The 25,924-nt window shown below is 35.8% G+C and overlaps 1 protein-coding gene across 5 annotated transcripts in view; it reads right to left on the reverse strand.

The window, feature by feature from the left end:
* Positions 1-25,924, reverse strand: part of AUTS2 (activator of transcription and developmental regulator AUTS2) — a 1,159,817-nt gene that overhangs the window by 588,392 nt on the left and 545,501 nt on the right. For all 5 annotated transcript variants that reach the window (XM_053663485.1, XM_053663486.1, XM_053663484.1 and 2 more), the window contains exon 4: positions 24,441-24,476. In XM_053663485.1, coding sequence (XP_053519460.1) covers positions 24,441-24,476 — 36 coding nt within the window. The remainder of the gene's footprint in view (positions 1-24,440; positions 24,477-25,924) is intronic.

Consider the following 25,924-nt stretch of genomic DNA (forward strand, 5'->3'; position numbering starts at 1 on the left):
AAGTTTAATTTTGTTTTCATATTAACTTTCTGAACACATGAAATATAATTATAATAACTTTGAAAATATCCTTATCTGCTAATTCTAATCTGTATCAGTTCTGGGTTAGTTTTGATTAACTAATTTTCTCAAATATTCTCTTTAATTCCTTGCATATGTGCATTATTTACAATAGCCAAGGTTTTGGAAGCAGCCCAGTAGAGGAGTGAATAAAAAGGTGAGGCACATTTACACAACAGAAGACCACTGGGCCATAAAAAGAAGAAAATGTTACCCTTGGAAACAGCATGAACAGACCTGGAGAGTATTATGCTAAGTGAAATAAGCTAGCAAGAGTCAGACAAATACCATATTACTTCACTCATGTGTGGAACCTAGTGAACAAAATAAACTAATCAAATAGAAACAGAAAGAAGGGGTGTTGTGGGGCTGGGTGAAAAATGTGAAGAACTTAAGCAAAAAGAAAACCTCATACACAGACAAACAGTGTGGTGTTTACTCATGGGGAAGGGGCATGGAGGAAGGTAGACGAGGGTATAAAGGGAGAAGTGGTGATGGGAAGAGACTTGATTTGGGGTGGTGAACACACAATACAACATATAGATGATGTATTACAGAACTGTATACCTGAAACCTATATATATATAACCTCATTAACGAATGTCACCCAATAAATTTAGTTAAAAGAGAAGTTTGCAAGACACTGGAGATACAGCAATGATGGGCAGTGGTCCTGGAGGGACAATAAATGAATGTGATGATTCCCGTGATTGCCCAGCCTACTGTCTTGAGAGAGTTCAGGCCTCCATGAGAGCAGAAAGAGCTTAGTGGTACCAGGGTAAGATTTCCTTCTTTTTATGGCTAAATGGTATGCCCTTGTGTATATGTACCATGGGTTTTTTATTCACTCATTTACTGATGAACACTTGGGCTGCTTCCAAATCTCAGCTATTGTAAATAATGCTGCAATGAACACAGGGGTGTATATATTCTTTCAAATTAGTGTTTCAGGTTTCTTAGGATATATTTCCTGAAGTGAAATAGCTGGGCTGTAAGGCAGTTCCATTTTTTTTTTTTGATTTTTTAACTTATTTATCTTTAGAGGGTAAGGGAAGGAGCAAGGGAGAGAAGTATCAATATATGATTGCCTCTCTTGTGCCCCTGCTGGGAATTGGCCTGCACCCCAGGCATGTGACCTGACTGGGAATCGAACCGCAATCCTTTGGTTTGCAGGCCTGTGCTCAGTCCACTGAGCTATACCAGCCAGGGCAAGGAAGTTCCATTTTTAATTTTTTGAAGTAACTCCCTATTACTTTCCACAGTGGCTGTGCCAGTCTGCATTCCCACAAACAGTACCCAAGGGTTTCCTTTTCTCCACATCATCACCAACGCTTGTTTTTTTTTTTTTAAATTTATTTATTGAGGATAGCCAACCTGGCAGGCATGAGGCGATGCTCACTGTGGTTTTAATTTGCATTTCTCTGATGATTAGTAACACTGAGAAATCTTTCCATATGTCTACTGGCCATCTTCTGTCCTCTATGGAGAAGTGTTTGCCCAGATCCTTTGCCATTTTTAATTTCAATGTTTGTTTTCTTTGGTGTTGGGTTATAAAAGTCTTTTACAATTTTGGAAATTAACCCCTTTCTTGCAAACTGATATTTGTATATTTCTTTCCTTTTTACTGTTTCTGATGAGATAATAAATTTAGTCTCTGTTACTCTATATTGGCTAAAAGCCCAACTCTCTACAAAACTATTTTTATTTAAATATGTTATTATCTGGCATAGTATGTATGAATTAATTTGACTGACTCTAAGAATCATGATAAGAGAGACCTTTTGTCCCAGTCATTGCTGCTTTAAACTAAATGCAGGCACAAATCTGTTGAATTATCAATGAGAATGACAATGCTAACTACAAATTCACACTGTAACACAAAAAATATTCAATAAGAAATGTGGCAAAAATTAAGTGTGAATTTTATCACTCAGAGCAATAAAAATTCTGATTTGTTAGTCTTTTTTGCTTGTCTAGTAGTCTCTTTTAAGCTCAAATAACTAACAATTTTATGTCCATTGGGAGGGAGAACATTTCTTTGCAGTTTGGACCAGTGAGATTTTTATATGTGTATTTTTGTGCTTATTCTTGACCTATTTCTGAAATTTTAGAACTGAAGTTGTAATCTATCTGTATATCTTTATGTCTGTTATTCAGAAAGGACTTTACCTTTGAATGTGTGAATGTGTAAATGTCTTCTACATCCCAATGATACTAATAAAATTATTAAGATCCTAAAATTAAAATAATTCTGTTCTAATAGGCTATTAGGTATAAATAAACTAATATAAACTATTTCTAAAATTCTGTGAAAACAAGGAAATTAAATTTCTAATACTCTAAATGTGGTAGATTTAAAAATAAGTTCTTATATAAATCAACTCAAAAGTATTTTACAAATCCAAGTTTGTATACTATAGGTAAATATCTGCCAAATATTAATTTAATAAAATATGGTTTAATAAAATAAAAATAGTTATGTATTCTCTGACTTATAAGTGTTAAGTATATATTTAATTCTACTGGGAATGTTTTCCCTAATATATAGTTTTTACTGATCAAATAAACCAGCATTTCCACTTCACATCTAAGATTATGAAAAAAGTAAATCTGACAAAATTTAATCATTTTCTGATAAATTATATTTTAATAGTAAACATGTTTTATATTATGTCAGTTTAAATAACTTTCAAGATCTTCAAGTAACTTAAAACTTTGAACCAATACTGAGTTATTTAATGGATTAGTTACCTAGGCTATATTTAATTACTTAATTTACTAATCCTAATTTTAAATGTATATGCTTTTGGTTTTTATTTTTATAAACTATGGAGAGACCATATTTCAGTCAGGTTGGTGAATATATTTATTTTTACTCTATGAGGCTGTAGAAGAGAGGTGTGTGGCTGTAGAAAGTTGGCTATATTGACTCATGACTTCTAAAATGCTGATCTTTGACAGACAGTTCAGTTATCCACCCTAAGTTTTTTTCTGGGAATAGAAGTTAGTTACTTTGGCTACACATTACAATGTAAGGAGCTGACACTGTAGTTAAGAACAACTATTTCTAAGAAATATAACTTGGCATTTTATAACTCTATGTGCTTGTTTTGCAAATAAAAGATAATCTTTTCCCCTAAAACAGTGGTTCTCAAGATTTCTGGTCTCTACTAACTTTCCATTCTTAAAACTTATTGAGAACCACAATGAGCTTATTGTTTGTGTTTATGTGCGTGCATGTTATCACTATTGTGATACCATATTGGAAACTGAAACTAAAGAAAATTTACATGCCTATTCACTCATTCATTTCTAACTAGTATATGAACATGTTGCATATTAATAACGTGTTAGTATTATCAAATCAATTCTAACCTTATGAGCCCTTTACCTGAATTAAAGTGTCAGTTTATTCCAGAATATCAAAAAAGCATGAGAACAAAACTTGAAAAATGAATTTATTTGCATTAGTTTGTAATATTTTAGTCTGAAAAGCAATGAAGTGTATTAAAACCTTACCAAAATTTGTTTACTCTTCATGGGTTTGTTTCTTTGTGATTTTATCTAAGACTTCTTTTATTACTTTGCTTTGCATGCCACAAAACCACCAAATTTCCTTCTTGGTCACATTATTCTTGTTAAAAAATCTCATTAGATTTTTCCACTTTAAAACAATTATAAGTGATTGATTAACCATAGCCATTTTAATTCTGAAATATACACTCAGTTTTTTTACTTCCTTTGATGTTTCCTTGAAAAGCTCTGCATTCAGCACCTAGGTAAGCCAAAGTTCTAGATTTCAACAATGGGAAACTGTCTCATAACCCCATGTAAAAGGATTGTATGAGGTACTTCAAATAACTAAGGCTTTAAATAAAAGGCTTGTATATACTGGGTTTTGATGTCATTGCTTAAACAACTTTAAGACCAGACCAGTGGGCTGAGTCAGGATTTCCAGAACTCTTCTTTTGACAAGGAAATGAATTCTTGAGATTGATAACCCAAGATCCAGTGGCTCAAGAATGAAGTAGAAAAAACTGAATGAGCTGATAAGGGCCCATTGTTGGTTGATTTGTTTGGAATATCACTGATTTTTTTAAGTACTATTTTATACATACACACAAACACACACAAATATGGAAGTAATTTCTCTTTTTAGGTTATCTATAATCTGTAACAATTTAGTAGATTTTGTTTAATAAACTGAAATATTTTAAAGTGATGTGTTAGTGTCATTGCCCCCATTGCCCCCCAAGTTCAGAAACACTCAACCTTCTTATTTTTCAGGGCTTTATATTTAATTACATAGGCTCAATAAGATTTGGTCTTCCTGTTTACCAGAATATGCCTGAAAAAACTACAAGGCATTGTCTGAAATGCTGTATTTAACAGTGATGCTTGTTTAGTCAGATATAATTAGATACTTTTAAGGAATTAAGGTAGATTTTATGGAGTTTTTGTTACTGACAAAACCTTCCTAGAAAAACTCACCTGGAACCTGAGGCTTTCAGGGTCCAGCAATATGTACAGTAAGAAAGATAATTTCCTGGCAGGCCATCTTGGGATATCTGGAGCACTTGAGGAACAAACAGACAAATATACAAATACTGGAGGTAGTGAACTGAATTTCTTGGGTTTGGCTTTCATGCCTCAACACAGCAAATATCAGAGACTCTATAAGTGCAATATAGGATTCTTTAAAAACCTTCCAAAAAAAGTGAACTTTAAAAGGGTATACTCATGTAAATAATTTCATGAAACCAACCTTCCTTTGAGACTATTTATGATCCAATATGGGACATTTTGTACTTCATGGGAACATGGTGCATTTTCCATGGCACAATCTTCAGCATTATGTTCTTATGAGTACATGGGAGCCAATGTCCAACTCTGTAAGTTGTACGTATGTGACAGCAATGCAACATAATTACTGTCTGAATCAAGCAAATTTTACCTGGCAAGGTAAAAGAATCAAGCAATTCTGTCTTGCCAGGTAAAAGATCAATCGACTTCTCTCAAAGCCAATTCTGTGTCTACAAATTAATTTCAATATTCCTCATCTATAACTGTGTCTGTTCTTTGGGTTCTCCTTTGAATTGATTATAGCATCTGCCAAATTCCATTATTATTAAATAATATCTTTAAAACATGTAATTTTATAATGTATGGGAGTCATGATTTTACCTTCATTTTGTAAACCTTTACAAAAACTCATCAACTCTACAAAACTTTAATACCCTAGGATTTTATTTATCTATAAACACTCCTGGACTATGTTGTTTCTTTATGTTGAGGGTGTTAACATTAGAATCTCTTGTATGTTTTAATTCTGTGAAAGCCTTCCTTCTACTCTCACAGACAAAATATTAGTCAACAAATGATGTTTGGATTCCAAAATTTTAATTTTTTGCAAATGTAGATTATATCCAAAAATGAAAATATAAAGTTGGTTTTGACAGTCACCTTTCATACATGTATACCTGCATACTTTTAAAATTTTAAATAAAATTGTGCTGCTGCTCCATAATTGCATACCAGCTTCATCCAGGCTTAGAAACTGTGCATGATCTTTATAAGAGGCATAGGTTTCTCCAAAAATATTAAAAGTGAGCTGTGTACATAACGAAGTACAGAACATTTGGTTTCATGATTGTTACTGAAACTCTAAGGAGCAGAAGGCTGTGTATGTAGCAGCTTAAATGCTTGTAATCAAACTAATTGGAAGTACAATGACCTGAAATAAGCCTAAAAGCACTATAATATATGTTTAGCAATCACTGAAGATATTCTTTATTTTTCAGGCTCACGTTTTGCAATTTTATCATGTTAAAAGAGTAAATGGGGGTGGGGTGGAAAGTAGAAAATAGGAGAAAAGGAAAAACACATAAATACATAAATAATTCTGTTGCTTCAAAAGAGTAAATGAACCAAGAATGAGACTATTGATGAATGATGGAAAACAATAAAATGAGTTAAAATGTAATCAAGTTAGTTGATGAATAGAATCAGAAATAAAAACATTAAACCACCTATCTGTTGCTAAAAGAAATTTTGTACACATAGAAAACAGACGGGTTTAAAAATATGAATTCTATTCCCATAAAAATAACTTAATATAAATAAAATTCACAGGGTAATTTTCTCAGATAAAAAAGTACTGGACCCCCCAAAAGTACTTCTAGCAACAATCAATGCAGTCTTCTACCTGATCTCCCTAATTATGAAAGCATCTCACCCATGGCAGAGAATTGTAAATTAAAACAATAGTGCAATATCACTACACACCTATTAAAATTATCAAAATCCAAAACCCTGATAATACCAAATACCAATGAAGATTAGGAGCAACTGAAAATTTCATTTGTTGTTGATGGAAATGCAAAATTGTACACCTGTTTTGGAAGAAAGTTGGGCATTTTTTAAATAAAACAATACATACATATATATATTCTAACTACAAGATCCAACAATTATATTCTTTGCTTTTTACCTTGATGAGCTGGAAACTTATTTCCACAACAAAAATTGTATACAGATGTCAACAGCAGCTTTATTCATAGTTGACAAAATTTGGAGGCAACCAAGATGTCCTTCAGTAGGTGAATGGACATAGAAACTGTCATGCACCCAACCAATGGAATGTTATTCAGCACACACAAAAAAAGAGCTATCATGCCATAAAAAGACATGGAGGAGTTTTGAATAGGTATCACTAACTAGCAAGAAGTGTCAATCAGAAAAGGCTGTGTGCTGTATGATTCCAATCATATGACTTTCTGGAAAAGGCAAAACTACTGAAACAGTAAAAAGATTTGTGGTTGCCATGGGCTGGGGGGCTTGGAATGAATAGGCAGAGCAAAGGTAATTTTAAGAGCAAGAAACTAGTCTGCGTGATACTTAAATGGTAGATGCATGTCCTTATACATGGGTCAAAACCCATCAAATGTGCATCACCAAGAAGGAACCCTAATGTAAACTATGGTTTTGGATGATAATAACATGTAGATATAGGTGTAAAAAAATGCACCATTGTGGTGTGTGTGATGTCATTAGGGAGGCTGTATATCTGAAGGGGGGGAAGGTATTTGGCAACTCTCTGTACTTCAAGTTCAATTTTCCTGTGAACCTAATATTCTGCTTAGAACTAAAGTTTATTAATTTAAAAACAAAGCTACCCAGGCCCATTCACACAAGCAAAGAGGTATGGGAAACTCAGAGCCCACTCCCTTGCATCGGTCAGGCTCTATTTGGACTGGCCTACATATATTATGAGGCACAAATATCTATTTAAAAAAATAGAACCTTTCATCTGGAGAAAGGGCTAAGGTTCTATGCTTGACTGAAAAGGTGATAAACAAAAGGTAAGGATCCACTGCTCTCCTATCTGGTTAGTGAGATAAAACAATCAAAGACAGATTCACCATTAGCAGATTCTACTCTCCTATTGCTCAATGAGAGTTACATTCATCTCTTGGCAGGATAATTTTATACTATCAGGTTCAGTTCTCAACTTTAAACCCTTCTAAGAAGTGTATCTTTGGGAAAGTTACTTACTGTCTCTGATCTTCAGTTTTCTCATCCACAAAATGTGAGTAATAATATTTCGAGCCTTATAAAGTTTTTTATGGACTAAATAATTAAGATATCTGAATTGCTTAGAACAATGTCTAGCAATGTCTAACAATGTTTTAGACAATGTCAAACAACTGCTGAGAACAATGTCTAGCAATGCCCAGTTTGCAATAGAGACAATGGTTAATAATCCAAACATAATTTCTAATCAAATTCAGTTCATGTGTGCAATGAGTAATAAGTCACACACGTATTATTCAGAAATAACATAGTTATAAAGATCTGTGGTAAATAAAATGAGTAAAATTATGGTCAATGAAGCTCAAATGCATAATATAAAAGGAAAAGTCAGAGCAAATAGAATATAACATAATACACAATCAAAACAAGAAAAAAAGAGAAAGGCAGATTTTTTTTTCCTGCTGTAAGATGACTAAATTCTAACAGTCTTAACACTGATAGGGTGTCTCAAAGCTTCAGAATCAACCACTGAGATCTAGCTTAGACCTTAAGACAGAAAGGGAAATACGACAGTACAAAAACTCATCTCCAAACACTCCACCCGCTAAGGGGGACTGAGATGCTTTCAGTTATAAAGAATAAAGACCAGCTTTTTACAAGATTTACATAAATAGCTGACTTTGCATTGTTTTTATCACTACTTGGTAACATTATGAGTTAATGAACTTTAATGATTATAGACTGAATTAACTTCACTGAAACAGTGTTCAGGCAGGGAATGACAGACACCATGATTTATATAAATGACCCCCAAACATGTACAGTCTCTTAATTGCTTGTACAACAGTGTTACCAACACATCCATAGATGTGCTTACACCAAAAGGCCCCCTCTAAAGAGCATCTTGATCCAATCCTTCACTTAAAACATGAAGCAAACAATGCAATCATGGTCATCACACAAAGAAGAAGAATAAAAACTCACTGATTTCATGGTCCTACCAATTCTCAATTTGCAATAACAAAAATGAACTTATTACCTCTTCTATAGTCAAATTTTAAATCTGTCAAAACTCAAAAATTTTATTATGCTACTTATATAATACAGATGCTACTGTATATAATACAGATCTATTATAAATACTCCCATGTTTTTATCTCCTTTTCTAATTATTTCACATGCATATCTATTATGACATGAACACTACAGCAAATTGCAGCTGTTTTACCGTGTATCATTTCATCTATTTACTAACACTGCTTATTCACATATATTAAAATAATTTAAAGTTGCTTAGTTATGAATACATTTGCATCATAACTAAATGCATATTTTAGTGGTCAATTACTTTGCCATTCTGCAGAAAAACAAAAGTATCCACACAAGAATGTCCAGTTAATTGTTAAAAGTCAATAGTATAAATACAAAGGAAAAATACAATATACTAAGCATATCCACATATTAGCTCTAAGCCCTTTCCAAATATATGTTAATGAATAAACAAAACAAAAAATGTTAAATTTCTTTTGTGGTTCCAGATAAAAACACCAGTGGAAATGAATGGCCAGACTTATAATAGCCAGCTAGTATATACCAAATCCCATAAAGAAGAGACATTACAAAGATGGCAATGACAAAAATCTAGCAGCAATGCTATTTTATTGTCAAAGACTTGAATGAAGATCAAGAAATTACACATACAGGATTAGGTAATTTGAACCAGGATGGAGGTAAGAGAGACAATGATATATTAGATGACAATCTAAATAGGTTAGAATAATAGGTAAAGTACACTAAGTGCACCATGGTAAACTTCAGTGAAGGTTAGAAACATATATGTGTGTGTGTGTAAATATATATATAAATATATGTATATATGTATTTTTATATATTTATATATATAAATGAGAACAGAGATTTAACAATATCAAGTATGAAAAAGACTTGAAGTTAGTTAAGATTGCCATCATTAAGAAAAGAAAACAATGAGGTATAGATGTTAAGAAAATTTACGTGACCTTCAACTCTGCCAACTGCAGGACAGTACCCAGGATCAGACAGGTCAGAGTCCTGTCAGCCTGTGGGAACAATACTTAGTTTTCTGTACTAGGTTTCAGAATGTCAGTCAGATGAGATGACTTAAAATTTTTTTCAATAATTTTTGAGATATAATGACATAAAACATTGTGTAAGTTTAAATTGTACATATTGGTTTGAAACATTAATATATCATATATGATTACTAGAGTAGTTTTAACTAACAACTTTTCCAGGTCACATATTTTTTGTTTTGTGTTAAGAACAGTTAAGATTTAGGGGACTTCTGGCAAGATGGAGGCATAGGTGGAGAGGCTGTGCTTTCTCACACAACCAAGTTTAGAGACAATAAAACATTAGCAACAGAAAATACAGCCAGAAGACAGAAAATTGAACTTTTCGGAAGTCTGATAACAACGAATGCTTCAGCCTGACCAGTAGGAGGGCAGAACCAGCAGCTGGCAGAGCGGGGTTGCACAGGAAAACTCGGTCAGAGGGACTCAGGTGCATGGATCCCAGGCATGGGGTTGCAAAGAGCGGACCCAGTGAGCGACCCAGTGAGCAACAGGGGATCCGGCGAGGGTGCAGGGCAGTGGCGCATTGACTATGGTGGCGTATTCCTGCGCAGATAGACTAGCAAGGGAGTGGGCAGTGAGATGGGATCCAGCGGGCCCCAACAGCAGGAGGCAGCAGAGAGGGCCGCCATTTCCCCATTCTGACCCTGCCCCCACATACAGTGTCACAACCCAGCAACCCTGCCCTGGTGGCCCTGCCCCGCCCCTAAGGCTCCGCTCCTCATACTTAACGGGCAAGAACAGACCAAAAATGGCTCAAGAAGATCTCAAAGCCCCAGAGTCCATAAATCTAAGTGATGAAGAAATAGCAAAACTTTCAGATGCACAGTTCAAAAAACTGGTGATCAGGACGCTCACAGAACTGGTTGATTTTAGTCACAAATTAGAGCAACATATGAAGGCTAAACTAATTGAAATGAAGGGAATTGCACAGGAAACCAATAGCGATGAAAAGAAAACTGGGTCTCAAATCAAGGGAGTAGACCAGAAGGAAGGAAAAAAATGACCAAACAGGAAAATACAAAAAAACAAGAATTCAAAAAAATGAGGATAGACTTAGGAACCTCCAGGACATCTTTAAATGCTCCAACATCCGAATTATAGGGGTACCAGAAGGGGGAAAGGAACAGCCACCAGTGGAAAACTTATTTGAACAAATAATAAAAGAGAATTTCCCCAATCTGGCAAAGGAAATAGACTTCCAGGAAATCCAGGAAGCTCAGAGAGTACCAAAGAAGTTGGATCCAAGAAGAAACACAACAAGGCACATCATCATTACATTAGCCAAAATTAAAATGAAGGAGAGAATCCTAGAAGCAGCAAGAGATAAGGGGACAGTCACCTACAAAGGAGTTCCCATCAGACTGTCAGCAGATTTCTCAAAAGAGACCTTACAGGCAAGATGGGGCTGGAAAGAGGTATTCCAAGTCATGAAATCCAAAGACCTACAACCAAGATTGCTCTATTCAGCAAAACTTTCATTTAGAATGGAAGGACAGATAAAGTGCTTCTCAGATAAGATCAAATTCAAGGAGTTCATCATCACCAAGCCCTTATTATATGAAATGTTAAAGGGACTTATCGAAGAAAAAGAAGATAAAAATATGAACAGTGAAAGGACAGCAAATTCACAGTCATTAAGAACCACACCTAAAACAAAAGCAAACTAAAAGGACAGCTAGATCAGGAGTGGAAACATAGAAATGAAGATCTCATAGAGGGTTAGCAACAGGGGAGTGGGAGGAGAAGGGGGGAGAAGGTACAGAAAATAAGTAGCATAGACGGTAGGTAGAAAACAGGGGGAGGGCAAGAATAGTATAGGAAATATAGAATCTAAAGAACTTGAGACACATGGTCATAAACCATGGGGAATGGTGGGGGTAAGGGGTCCAGGGTGGAGGGGAATGAAGGGGGGGAATAGAACAACTGTAATGGCATAATCAATAAAATAAAAATTAAAAAAAGAACAGTTAATATTTAGTCTCCTAGTAACTTTGAAGTTTATAATACAGTACTGTTGACTATAAGCATTATATTGTGTTTTATATCTCTAGAATTTATTTATCTACTAGTTTTAAGTTTGTACCCTTAAAAAGAACTTTAGCAATTCCCCAGTCCCCAGCCCCTGGTAACCACCATTTCACACTTGGTTGTTAATGGTTCAGTTTTTTTAAAAATTCACCTGTAAGTGATATCCTATAATCCAATTAAAAATGAGCAAAGGACTTGCATAGACATTTTTCCAAAAAAGACATACAAATGGCCAACAGATAATATGAAAAGGTGCTCAACTTCACTAATCATGGGTGAAATACAAATCAAAACCACAAAGAGGTACTACCTCATACCTTAGGATGGCTTTTATCAAAAGACAAGAGATAAATGTTGGCGATGACATGGAAAAGGGGAACCTTTATACACTGTCAGTGGGAATGTAAATTGTGCGAAACATTATGGCGGTTCCTCAAATACTCTGAAATTGAACTACCGTACGAACCAGCAATCCTACTGCTGGATACACATACAAAAGAACTGAGATCAATATCTCAAAGGGATATCTGCACACCCATGTTCATTGCAGTATTATTCACAAGACTCAAAATTTGGGGAAAATTTCAAATAAAACCCTAGATGTCAATCAAAGGATGAATGGATAAAGATGTGTATGTGTGTATACAGATATATATGTGTATATATTCACATATATATATAAATATATCTGCCTAAATATCTCCCATCTTATATATAAATATTACTCAACAATGACAAGAAGTCCTGCCATTTCAACAACAAAGATGGAATTTGAAAGCATTATGCTAAGCAATGTAAGTCAGAGAAAGCAAATAATGTATGCTATCACAAGGTGATTTTTGAAGTACCTCATTACCCGGAGGTTCTGCAATTCTAAGCCTAGGTAAGGCCCAAATCATAGGTCTATTTTAGTTAGCAAGTTGAGAGCTGTCAATTTAACAATGTATGGATAAAAATACCTTGTAACTACATTATGCCCCTGTATAAAATGTGGTTTAAGGCTTTTATTTTAATCATTTGCTTCACTGTTTAACATCTGATTAAAAGGATATGTTAAGATTCCCTAGTTAATTCTGATTCTCAGAATATTCTAGTATTTGTTATATTATAGTATTAAAGTATTTCATTCGGAGAAATCAGGTTTTCATCAGAGAGCTAGTTCTGCTACAAAGTTATTTTAGAAATGCATTTTATTCTAAGGAACCAGATTTCTTGTGTCCTTTGGGTTTAAGGTTGAAATGCTAACTTCCCATGATTTTCTCTGTACGGATCACAGCCCTACCTTCCCATGGCAAAGTCAGGGCTATTTCCAAAAAAGGTATGAAAAATTGGTTATTGATAGGATCCTTTTTGCAAAATGTAAAATGTGAATGCTGTCTTTAGGAACTAAAATGAAAATGGAGGACTCCTGGGAGTAATTACAGACATAAGGCACACACCATGGGTCTGGATGAGTTTTCTGTGGGTCTCTGTAAGCCCACCAACATGACTGAGATTCTTCCCAATTTCCTTCTTGGAAAGTCCAGCTGCACATATAGTCATTTGTTGGCCGAGACAACACTTTATGAGAGTGATGAATATGAAATATTATAAGTAAACTAGGAACCACAGCTGTTATAACTTGCTGTATTTCTAATGGCTCCTTAAAATCAGAGGCCACCATATGCAGCAGCACATTTAGACAGGAAACACTGCAATTATCTGGCTTTACCACTGCTTTGAGAATCTGCTAATACATTACAGTTCAAAAGCCCTAAAAGACAGTTATCACCTCTAGCCATGCTTTCTACTCAAGAATGGCCACAGTCTGGATCTATTGTTAGGAAGTTATCAATACAGACTGATAGTTCTTGTCATTTTTTCCCTTTTGTTTTGTTTTCACCATGCAAACCATACCCCAAAGGTTTCAGAGAAGAAATTAAGTGTAGTATAAAGCAGGTTCCTTTAATGTCACTGTTAGTGAAGCTAATTACTACAAGAAAATTGGAGATCATTCATTAGCCTAGCAAGCAAATTAAGGTTTGTTAACAGTGATTTATAGTGCCAGTCCTTGGGTAACTGTGCTAGTCTTTTCAACTACACGTGTGTGGGACCTGACAGTTTATTAACTGTGCTGTATCTTGTCACTAGGGTGCGTGTCACCAGGGTGCATTTGTTAAAACGACATTGTATTTTAAATGAATAAACATTTTTACAAAAGCAAAATATACTTTAAATGTTTGGCTTTTGAAGTCAAGTACTGGGAGATAAGTGAAGTGTCTCAAACTATCTAAGTTTCCAATAACTCTTGTTTACTGCTAAAGCTGACTATAGGAAACTGTGACACTTGGAGTTAAAATAGCACTTTTGCTTTTTAACAAGCCCCAGTTGTGTTTTTTAACCTCTTTTCAAATAACACTCGGTGTTTCACCAAGCTATAAGTTTCTTATCCATTGGATTGGGAGGTACCTAATTTACAATTTCAGAAAAACAGTATCTTCTTTTAAAGCAGTTAAGCAAAGGATTGAGTCATTTGGTTTGAAAGAAGCTGATTAATAGTCCATAAAACTCCAGATAAGATAAATCTATCAAAGGTTGTATGGGTAGTTAGAAAAAACCCTGGGGGTTGACAATGCCCATGGCTCATTGTATTGATATATAGCTCAGACAAACTAATCCAACATTTCCGCAATTTGGCAATCTCCAGCCTTCCTTAAAACCAATGTCAGAGGGGGAAAAAAGAAAGAAAGTAAAAATGGAAATAAAGTGACTTTCTGATTTCCATGACATGACCTGCCCATTCCTTCTGGGATTGCCAATGTACTCTGCTAAAGCCTTTATTGCATCATCTCTATGATCAATTCTGTCCCACTAACTATGGGACAGAATAAGCCTACAGCCTCAACATTTCTAAATGTTAACCCTAACTGAGTAACGCAAACGCAACCCTTTATTCATTATTATTAACTTCAAAGAAAGGCAGATTTGGCCACTCAGTTGAAATCTGGACCTCTTTCAATGCTGACATTGGAGAGTAGTGTTTGTTAAGCAGGAAAGGGACTATGGTCTTACATTTCTATGGTACAAAGAACAGCTAAGAAAGGCAGCAATGACATCGAAGACATTGGTCCTAAGTGGCAGACATTTTTAGATGAAAGGCAGCTAAAATAATAGACCTTGGAATATTTGAATGAAAGGTCCCTTTAGCAATTATCTACTCCAGGTGCTGGCAAAATCTTTTTTTCTCCAAAATGATTTATTTTCTCCAAATGTGAGGGATGAAGAAGGGGGGGCTAAAAGGGAGACATGCCCAAAGGCTATTTAACTATATCCTTTAGGAGCACCAGGTTTTCACCAGATCTCCTTAATTAAAGTTTATAATAGCCACTAACAAAGATTCTTGTAGATGGTAAATACTTAAAAAAAATTTAGCCTATTCTCTCACACAAATGTTGAGAAAATGAAAGCAGAGTTAAGAGAATAGTAGCAACTGTGACATCAATTGCTCCCTTCCCATATGATTATCCTATTCACCAAATTCTCAATTCCTTTGAACTAAAGGAGAAAGTTGAAGCTAAAAGTGGATGGAGACAGAAGAAAATACTCGTGACACATAGATCTTATTCCCCAAGTTAGAGGCTAAAAACCAGTCAAAAACATGGGAAAAAAGAACTGAAAATGATAAATACAATTCTGTTTTTAGTCTAAGGCCTTGAAGTTATTAGAGAGTTTATCTGTGACTAGGTGGAGGAGTTTGTCATATTGTAGATACTTAGCTGTGGTAAAAATCAACTCTCCAGTTTTATCAAGATTAATTCTGTAGTTATTAATCTGTACAAAATACCTACTTGAGAACTTCCACTTCTTGTTCTGTTACTTTATGGGGGACAAATGTACAACACATAGTTTAAAATACCATTGAAAATTACAGTTAAACATGTGGCAACTATTTACCATTAAAAAATGCAAATAATGTAAGATGTTTTTGCCTAAGTATGCAGACAGCTTCAAAATCAGTAGTAATGTAGTAGATTTAGTGGAGTGATGGTTTACAAGGTTTTTGTTTCATTATAATCAAAATAACATTCGTAACAACTATTTTTGTATATTAAATATTATATGATAAAACATTTATGTGGCATTGTGATTACTTTGGAGACAGGAAACATCAGAGACTAAAGTTGCAATGTACTTTCATGACTCACTGGGTAACCGTTAGGGGTCACTCAGAAAAATCACACATCTAACCACATCTCAAAGGTATTTTGTGATAGGAATTGGCTGAATTTTAAAGATTTACTTAAGTTCTTACAAGGTATTACTTTTTATAAGCTTTACTACAAATTTAAATTTGGGCAGAAATGTATGGTTCTTCCTGTTACTATGGCTACCTCTTTAAAATATCATTGAAGAGACATACACAAATAACTATCTACCTTCCAAAATGATTATCTTCCCAAAATCTACCTTCTTCCTCCTGGGATTCCTATCCCAAAAGAAAGAAAGTACCATATTTGTCAATTCTTGGTTTGCCATCTCCTTCATTTTTAACAGGTCATAAGTCACATTTAGGTCTACCTATAAAGCATCCTTCCTACTCACCCAACTTCATCTTTGGTTTGTATCATTCTGGCTTTTTTTTACAGACCAAAAAAGCCAGGCCTGTAATTAACCAACCTAGGCCTGGCTTTTTTCCAGAAACATGATATACTCAAACCATTTGCAGTCTATGATGCTGTTTCTCTATGATCTTGTCTTTGTTGTTTCTGTCTCAAATTCTGTTGAAAATCTAACCATCTAGCAATTTCTACACAACTTAAGCCTCCTACAATTAATTGATCCTAATAGATACTTCCCAAGTGCTCTACTTACACTTCTCATAGGACTGATCGGTTGGCCTTATACCAAGACAACTATGCACCCTGGACTTGAGGGCCAAGCTTACATCTTACTTATCTTAAAAACTAAGAAGAGCCCTGGCTGGTGTAGCTCAGTGGATTGAGCGCGGGCCTGGGAACCAAGCAACCACGGTTTGATTCCCAGTCAGGGCACATGCCTGGGTTGCAGGCTAGTTCTCTCCTCTCTCCTTCCTTTCCCCTCTAAAGATAAATAAATAAAATCTTTAAAAAAAATAAAAAAAAACTAAGAAGAGGTATGTAATACATTCTTGAAAATTAAAATGATCAGAACTCTCTATCTGGTGAGCTGTTACTAGCTCAGTCATTACCAATGAGTCCAAATAAAAACTGGAGATCCCTGATGGGATTCCAAATGGAATTCGTGATCTCACTTCTGAGAATATACCCAAGGGAACCCAAAACACTTATTCAAAAGACCATAAGTAAGTACCTCTGATATTCACTGTCATGTTCTTTATGATCACCAAGATATGGAAGCAGCCCAAGGGTCCATCAGTAGATGAGTAGATAAAACAACTATGGGACATTTAAACAGCAGAACTCTATTTGGCCTTGAAAAGGAAGAAATTTTTAGCCTTTAAGACAGTATGGATGAACCTGTAGAATTTTATGCTAAGTAAAATAAGAAAGTCAGAGAAAGACAAATACCATATGAATGTAAAAACACACAGGTGGACTCTAATGAACAAACTGAACTAACAAACAGAAAGAGAGATTCACAGATAAATAGCAAAATGCTAACTATCTATGATAGATAGGGGAGGGGAGGGCATGGAAGGATTTAGCAAAAAGGAAAAAGGACTCATGGACATGGACAACAGTGTGGTGACTGCTAGGTAAATGGGGACTAAATGGTAATAAAAGATACAATAAAGATTATATTAAAAAATTTCCATTACAGCAAAAACTTGTCAGTAAAGACCAATAATTTGTTTAGAATTAATTGTTCATTCAGAGTTAATGTCTAATAAATATAAAAGTTAGAGTCTTCTTTGAGGGACATGTTACTTAGTGGTTCTCATCTTAAATATAAGTACTTAGCAAGTTATGAATAAATCCTCTCTCAGCACCACCAGCAAGTACTGTCAGGTGGAAAGAAGACTCTTCTGCTTTGGATGGGACTGCAGTCAAGTCCAAGTTGATGCATCTGAACTTCTATATTTAAAATCACAAAAATATTATTAAAAATGTTAGGTTCTCTGAAGAGCCCAAATCCTCTGACTTAAATACAATGTGTCAAAAATATTTTAAAATATCACAAAGAAAAAGATCTGCAGCTAGGAAACACTGAATTTCTTGAGAGAAGGGTCATGGATAACCCATCATGTGAATAGTACCAGACAGAGAAGGTGCCCAATACTTTAAAAAAGTCAGAAGTGTCTATTTTTTTAAAAGCCCAGTGTATGAAATACACAGTTGTACCAAAAAAAAAAAAAAAAGCATGATTTTTTTAAAGAAACTCAACTTGGTTCCACTCTCATCCAATAAAACACACTCCGATTTGAGGGCAGGGAACAATTATGGTTATACAAAATACCACAAAAACAGAAAATACAGACTTCCGGCCGAGACGGAGGCATAGATACACTCTGCATAGATACACTGCCTCCTAGCACAAGCAAAAGAAGGACAACAACAAATTAAAAAGAAAAAACCCAGAACTGCCAGAAAATCAAAGTGTATGGAAGTCCAAAAACCAAGGAATTAAAGAAGAAACATTCATCCAGACTGGTAGGAGGGGCGGAGACAGGCAGCTGGGCTGAGAGGACATATAGCAAGGCCGCAGCTAGAAAAGCAGCAGGCAAGGCGGTGGCTGGCAGTCCCACTTTTGAGTACGGATAAAACAGGAGGAGCAACTAGGGAGCAAGACAGACCATGAAACCCAGGGTTCTGGTACAAGGAAATAAAGCCTCAAAACCTCTCATTGTAAAAACCTATGGGGGTTGTGGAAGTGGGAGGAACTCCCAGCCTTACAGGGCAGTTTATTGGAGAGAACCACAGGGCTCTAGAACCCACCAACCTGGGAATCAGCACAAGAGCCCAATTTGTTTGTGGGTAGTGGGGGAAGTGACTGAAGGCTGGCTCAGAGCTAACCAAGTGGCACTATTCCCTCTCTGACCCCGCATCCCCACCAAAGCAGCAATGTGGATTACCCCACCCTGGCTGTTATGGACCCCTCTGCCTGGTTTCAGGAATTGTAACTCTAACCCCCGTGGCTAAGGATGAGCAGGTGACCTCCAGAATGTGAGCCACAAAAGACAAAGCTTGTCTCTGGTGCAAATGCTGCCTCAGTTTTCTCCCCGCCCTCAAAGCATGGTTGGAAGTCCATGACAGGTAAGTCTCTTCAAGCCAAGGAGCAACCTAAGCCAGACTCAACCACTTGGGGGGCCTTCATGGAATGACTGGGGTGGGGGATGCAACAAAGAGTGAGCAATAGACATAGCCTGAGTCTCCATGTCCTTTGGGAGAAGCGCTTCCTGGCTCTAATCCCCTTAAGCCTGAATACCTGATAAGGAGGGTTGCAGCTCATTGCCTTGCCAGAGTGGGTCCCAGAAAAAAAATCTGGCATCACAAAGAATTCCTGATAAACCTGTGAAATCTGTTCTGCTATGAGTGCTTTCATTCATATGTTCAGGGTCTGAGAGGAAATGAGTATGTCTCCTGAAGTTTCTGCAAAACCCCCTTTCCCAACAGACTCTGACTCAGACTAAGCCCTCAGATTTCTTTGAAATGTTATCTACTGTTTGATCCTTGCTGCCTTGTATTCCTGTGTATTACAACCCAATAAAAGGCCCTGGAGGAGGGGGCTCAACGCCTTTTTCCCCTGAGAAACTGGCCACTGCTCAAGGCCTTTTTCCTCGGAGAAACTGGCCACTTCTCCTCCCCAAGCAGATCATGTCATGTCATGTTTACTTTTATCCCTGGTGGATGAGGGGACTTGGGGGAAAAGTAGCCTCTGCACCTGACAAATACCTAAGGCTCCACCCTTTGCTAGGTAACAGGCATGAAGAGAAAAAAAAATACAGCCCAAATGAAGGAACAGATCAAAGCTCTAGAAAAAATACAACTAAGCAACAAAAAGGTAGCCAACCTATAAGATGCAGAGTTCAAAACACTGGTAATCAGGTGGCTCACAGAAATGGTTGAGTATGGTCACAAAATAGAGGAAAAGGTGAAGGCTATGAAAAGTGAGATAAAGGAAAATGTACAGGGAACCAACAGTGACAGGAAGGAAACTTTGACTCAGATCAATGATTTGGACCAGAAGAAAGAAATAAACATTCAACCAGAACAGAATGAAGAAACAAGAATTCAAAAAATGAGGAGAGGCTTAGGAACTTCTGGGACAACTTTAAATGTTCTGACATCTGAACCATAGGTGTGCCAGAAGGAGAAAAGGAAGAGCAAGAAATGGAAAATGTATTTGAAAACATAATGAAGGAGAACTCCCCCAATCTGGTGAAGAAAATAGAATTTTGGGAAGTGCAGGAAGCTCAGAGAGTCCCAAAGAAGTTGGACCCAAGGAGAACTACACCAAGGCACAACATAATTAAATCACTCAAGGTTAAAGATAAGGAGAGAATCTTAAAAGCAGCAACAGAAAAGGATACAGTTACCTACAAAGGAGTTCCCATAAGACTATCAGCTGACTTCCCAACAGAAATCTTATACACAAGAAGGGGCTGGAAAGAAGTATTCAAAGTCATAAAAGCCAAGGACCTGCAACTAAGATTACTTTATCCAGCAAAGCTATCATTTAGAATAGGAGGGCAGACAAGTGCTTCCCAGATAAGGTCAAGTGAAAGGAGTTGATCATCACCAAGCCCTTACTATATGAAATATTAAAGACACTTGTCTAAGAAAAAGAAGGTATCAAAAACTATGAACAGTAAAATGACAACAAAGTCAGAACTACCAACAACTGAACCTTAAAATAACAAAAGCAAAAATAAACTGAGCAAACAACTACAACAGGAACAGAATCACAGAAATGGATATCATGGGGAGGCTTACCTGAAGAGAGGGGGAGGGGGAAGAATGTGAAAAAGTTACAGGGAATAAGAAGTATAAATGGTAGGTACGAAACAGACAGGGAGAGGTTCAGAAGAGTATAGAAAAGGGAGAAGCCAAGGAACTTATATGTACAACTCATGGACAAGAACTAAAGGGTGGGGGTAAATGCTGTTGGAGGGGGGTACAGAACAGAGGAGAATAAAAGGGAGAAAAACGTGACAACTGTAATAGCATAATCAATAAAATATACTTCAAAAAAAGAAAAACAGGAGATACTTCAAGGATTTGCAGTCTAAAACTCAGATCAGGACAAAAAATTTTACCCATTTATAACCTTTTAACTCTGGATGGAAAGCCACAGGTCAGTATTTGGCACCTACAACATACTACCAGTGCTATCATTAAAACTTGTTAAGTTATTCAACTGCAAATGAAAACAATAATTATACAAATCCCATTTAAATATGTGTGCCACTATACAATTCCCTTTTATTATTATCATGTGGTAATTTTAATCACTAGGTAGAAGTAGGTCGGTTTCCTCAATAATTTTAAAGGTGTGTATATTACTATATGTGATCCAATTAAGGATGAAATCTATGAGTTGAGAATCTAAGGAAAAACTCTGAATCATGGGAGTTGACATAAGCAGGATCCAAGCTATTGAAGATGATGGGCCGTATTTAATATCCACAACTCCATTAGGTAGGTACAGATGATGATATAGTCTCAGAGACATTAAATACTCTGCCCAAGGTCACACCACTAGCCTTCAGATTATTTTGTCTCTAAGTTGATCAATAAAATTATGCACAATAAAATTTCAAATACATATATAAGAAGAAAATATATCCATAAACATTTAAATTAAAAATATGTGTTCACTGTATTAACATTTAAAAAAAAGAAAATGCCTAAACACTCCAACAACTTTTGGTATTCTTGCCAAAAAAAGAAAAGGAAATAGACTCCAACTAGTCTAGGCTTACATTTATATTGAGAATATGAACTAGGCATAAGTACATAATGAATATGTGTATGTGTGTGTGTGGTGTGTGTCTGTGTGCATAACACCCACATTATTCAAAAGCTCCCAAAAATGTGAAAAATTTGTTCCAACCCTTCTCTATTTTGTCTACTTTAAGAATTCTTTGCAATATGCTTGTGTAAATACTGCTTTTAGCGGCTGTTCTCATTTCTCAAATCTTCAGCTTATAAATGGATTGGGAAAGTGACAGACCTAAGCAGACATCTTTGGAACACAAAACCAAGGAGATATAAACAAATACTACTAAGTCAAAAACAAAGGATTCTTCCTTAAACCCTTCAACTTACTACTACTGATAAATGAAACAAACTAAAAGAAAGTAGACTATACTGGCTGTGGATTAGGAATGTGTGTGTGTGTACACACAGTCATGTATGTGCATATACTAAGGTGGGTGTCTATTTTATTAGTACACACACAGTGATCAACATTTTACCTCAGTTTAGTAAAAGCGCTATAGAAGTGTCACAATCTAAACAGAAGAAGATTGTGAAGTTAGGAATTATGCTGGGGCATGGAAGAGTGTTTCAGAAAACAGTTCTGGGTTGTCAAAAACCCAATAGGTGAGTGCCTTCAGTATTCTTATAGCAGAATGCACATTATGGTTCAACTGCAGTAATAGCTCATTGACTCTGCAAATGATTTGTCTCCGTCCACAGTTCAAAGAGATGCTGAAGAGGATAAGGACAGAATAAAAATACCAACATTTTACTTACCTGATGCTGAGCCTTCATTAAAAGACATAGTAAAGGCTATCATAGCATTACAGATCATAAACCATTGTACAAAGAATACACCAGCACTAAACCACTCAAAGTTTGTGAATATTCTGTTTCTACTTATAAAGGTGAAACTCATCAATGTTGAAGTTAGTACCTGAAATTAAGTATTATATGTGATACTGTTGGAATCATAACTGAAACAGAAAACACTTTTTGATGAGGACTTGGCAATAATATCAATGAATTTTGCACTTTGATAATATAAAGATCCTGTTATTGAAAACACAGTCTAAGTAGAGCATTTCTGTCAGAGTTGACAGCTGAACATACATTTGGTATGCTTCTTATCCATGCAAGTTAATATTACTACAAATATTTTAATAAGAGCAAAGTAATGCTAAGAACAATTTTAGCAATAAGAAAAAAGACTTTTATACTCATCCAGCATTATGTAAGTGTAAAACTATTTTAGATTTATAATTTCATACTCTTTAATCATAGCTATGTATTGTTAGCAAATAAAAATAAACATTCCTAGAGTTATAGAAAAAAGTGACAAAAGCATAATAAAATTCTTGATGTTTCTAAACATGACTTTCTTCTTTCAGGGTGATCACACTAACAATAAAAATATAATAGAATATTCAGCCTAGAAGTGATCAAGGGCTAAGTGGCTTTGGCCTTATTCTGCTGAAGAAAGCACCGAGGAAGAATTGAGCTTTTGGAAAGAGAATAGATACTGGCAGTCTCCTGATTTTACTTGGAGCATCTCAACCCACATGCAGACTGGTGTGAAGACATAGCAGATGGAATTACTTCTGTTATTCCGACTGCTAAAGCATCCTGCTTGCCTCTGCAAGCATGAATATTCAGCCACAATAAGGAACAATAATAAGTGTGCTGACTGTATTAAGCAGGTATCAAAAAATCTTTATCCTTTTTCTCCTATCATAGAGTAATTTAAAAAAATTTAGAAAACACTACTTCTGCCAAGCTTAAAAAAGACTTATTTGATGATATGATGCTGGTTTTCATATATTTTATGTAAATCTATGGAGAAAAACATGTAGACAAAGAAAACCAGAGTAATTAGCATTTTATAGGAAAGAAATATAAAAGCAACTAAACTGAATCAGTAATTATTTTCCACTTTATTTTATTTTCATGATTCCATTATTATCTCAAAAATGCTGAGCCAGCATTAGAGTATCAGAGTACATCATTCAGAACACAAATCAGATTCCTTTAAGTTCTATAAGAAGCCTCTATACTAGCATGCTATGCCATTGTGTAAATAATACCTATTGGTAAGTCTTTTGTTTGCATTTTAAAAAGGATTCTTGAATTCAAAAAGGGTAATTTTGCTATAAATAAGTGAAATGGGGTGACTATATCTCTATTAAAAATACTGTGACAATACCTGAGGTATGCCACTATCCCCACCCCTCCCAAAGAACAAAGAAAAATCTAGAAATAAAATTATATATCTATTTGCTAAAGGGAGGAATTTAATGATTAATGAAAGGAAATCTGAAGGCCACCTACTTAGACTGTGAGGGAAAATATCCATCAAAACACTATCTCTCACCAGACTTTTTTAAAAAGGTGATTCATTATATGTGTGGGGAAGTTCTTTAAGAGATTTTAAAATTGAATAAATACTTCAATATATAATATGAACTCCATCCTCCACATGACACTTCTCTCTAAAAAACAATTCCATAGGAAAGGTGGCATGAGCCAATCAGGTTTACCTGTAGCCCCTTTTGCTGCCAAGTAAAGGGCAAATGTCCTACATGCTGGGAACCAAACAGACATCTCAGACTGACTGATGATCTCTAGGGCATAGCAAGTTACTTATTTTAAAAATAAAACAATTCTTAATAAAAGGATGGATATCAGCCTGCTCTTTAGGACTGAGAGGGGATTTCTTTGATTGTTTTTTCCATCCTAATGAGCATATATTGCAGAATTAAATCAATGCCAAGGCAAGGCACACATGTGGAAGTTGAGATAAACTTACGAAGTAGCCTGTTCCCAAGCTGGAAGGAGCTGAACTCTGCAATAAAGCATAAAGACAAAGTGGAAAATCAGCAATGGTTTTTAACACGTTCCAATCCACACAGGTCATTACCAGCCCTTTGCAGGCTTTTCATCACTACATCACATCACCAGTGTATGCTGCCCCTTGTCATCTGCCCCTGATACAAACACTGTGTTGCTTAATTTTCCCCTTTACATCTCTCATCAACTCAGAGATGCTAACGTGCTATTTACTGAATTCCAAGCTTCTGCGGTGGACGTAATTGCCAATTTATTTGACAGGCAGCTGAGTAATGAATTAATGATGGCATTTCGCCCTGCACTGAGACTAAACAGACACACATCAGCCTGACTCCCTGACTTGCTGACATTCAATGCCCTGGTCTCAAGCTACTCAGTTTTGTGGCCGCAAAGGGGCAGGCAAGAGGAAAAAGCCCAGACTGACTTGAAAATAAAAAGCCCAGTGGGTTTGGATGACTTTTCCAGTGTATGACCTATTTGCCAGTTTATTCCCTAAAGGCACTAGTTAGTACACACAGAGTGCTTTTCAAAAATGAGACATTTTGTAAACATAATTAGTAGACTAAAATGCAAAGAATGTGTGGGTAAAGGAAAGCAGTAAAAAGCACCAATTTTATGAAGGTTTTAGTCCCAAGAATTATCAATGTAGGTTTCCACAGTCTGACACATGGAGAAAAAAAAATTCTCAAAGCTATGCAGAACACTTCTTTGGAGACAAAGGCCAAAAAAAGGCAATTAGTTGTGTTTTACATTTGTCTGTGACTGTTTTCCTGTATTCTCTTTTTTCCTAAAACATCTCAGTATATATTCTTTAATTTTTAGTGTCCTCTTTGTGAACAAGAGATATCCCAAGTAAACTTGAAACAAAAATACTGCTAATGCTCAGGCAGCCTTCTGATCTCAGCTAAGGGTGCTCGCACAAGCAAGGCCTAGCCTTGACTGGCATGGGTGGGGTGTCATGCCTTCCCTGGAGAGGCCTGACTTCCACTCTGATGTAACAGTCATTCAGTTCACCCATAGTTCCTCCGCCTAAGTGTCCTGTCCCTGCTCTGCAAACCATGGGTAGTAGGAGCCATATGGTTTACTCATAATTGCTTCCCCAGAGCTTAGCACAATGCCTTACTTAGGATGTATTTTTTTAAAAATATTTGTTGAATAAATACATATATATATGAATAAATGTATTCTATATATGAATAAATGTATTCTATAAAGGAAAATGGTAAATTTAATATCTGAAAAATATAGATGTGTTTCTTCTCAATTTTAAACTACTGCTAAAAAGGAAATACAGTGCTGTAAGTACAGACAACATTAGTATCTAACAAGGATAGTGTGCTCCGGGGCATTCCTAAATGCAGTTCCCAAAGACAAACTTTCTTCACATCTTTGTTCCAAACAAGCTCAGGGGAATAAAGGACGGCAGACGTGTGATGTTGCACA

This window comes from Artibeus jamaicensis, unplaced genomic scaffold (genome assembly GCF_021234435.1).
Source record: "Artibeus jamaicensis isolate MK-2021 breed Jamaican fruit bat unplaced genomic scaffold, CSHL_Jam_final contig_3182, whole genome shotgun sequence".
Taxonomy (NCBI): Eukaryota; Metazoa; Chordata; class Mammalia; order Chiroptera; family Phyllostomidae; genus Artibeus; species Artibeus jamaicensis.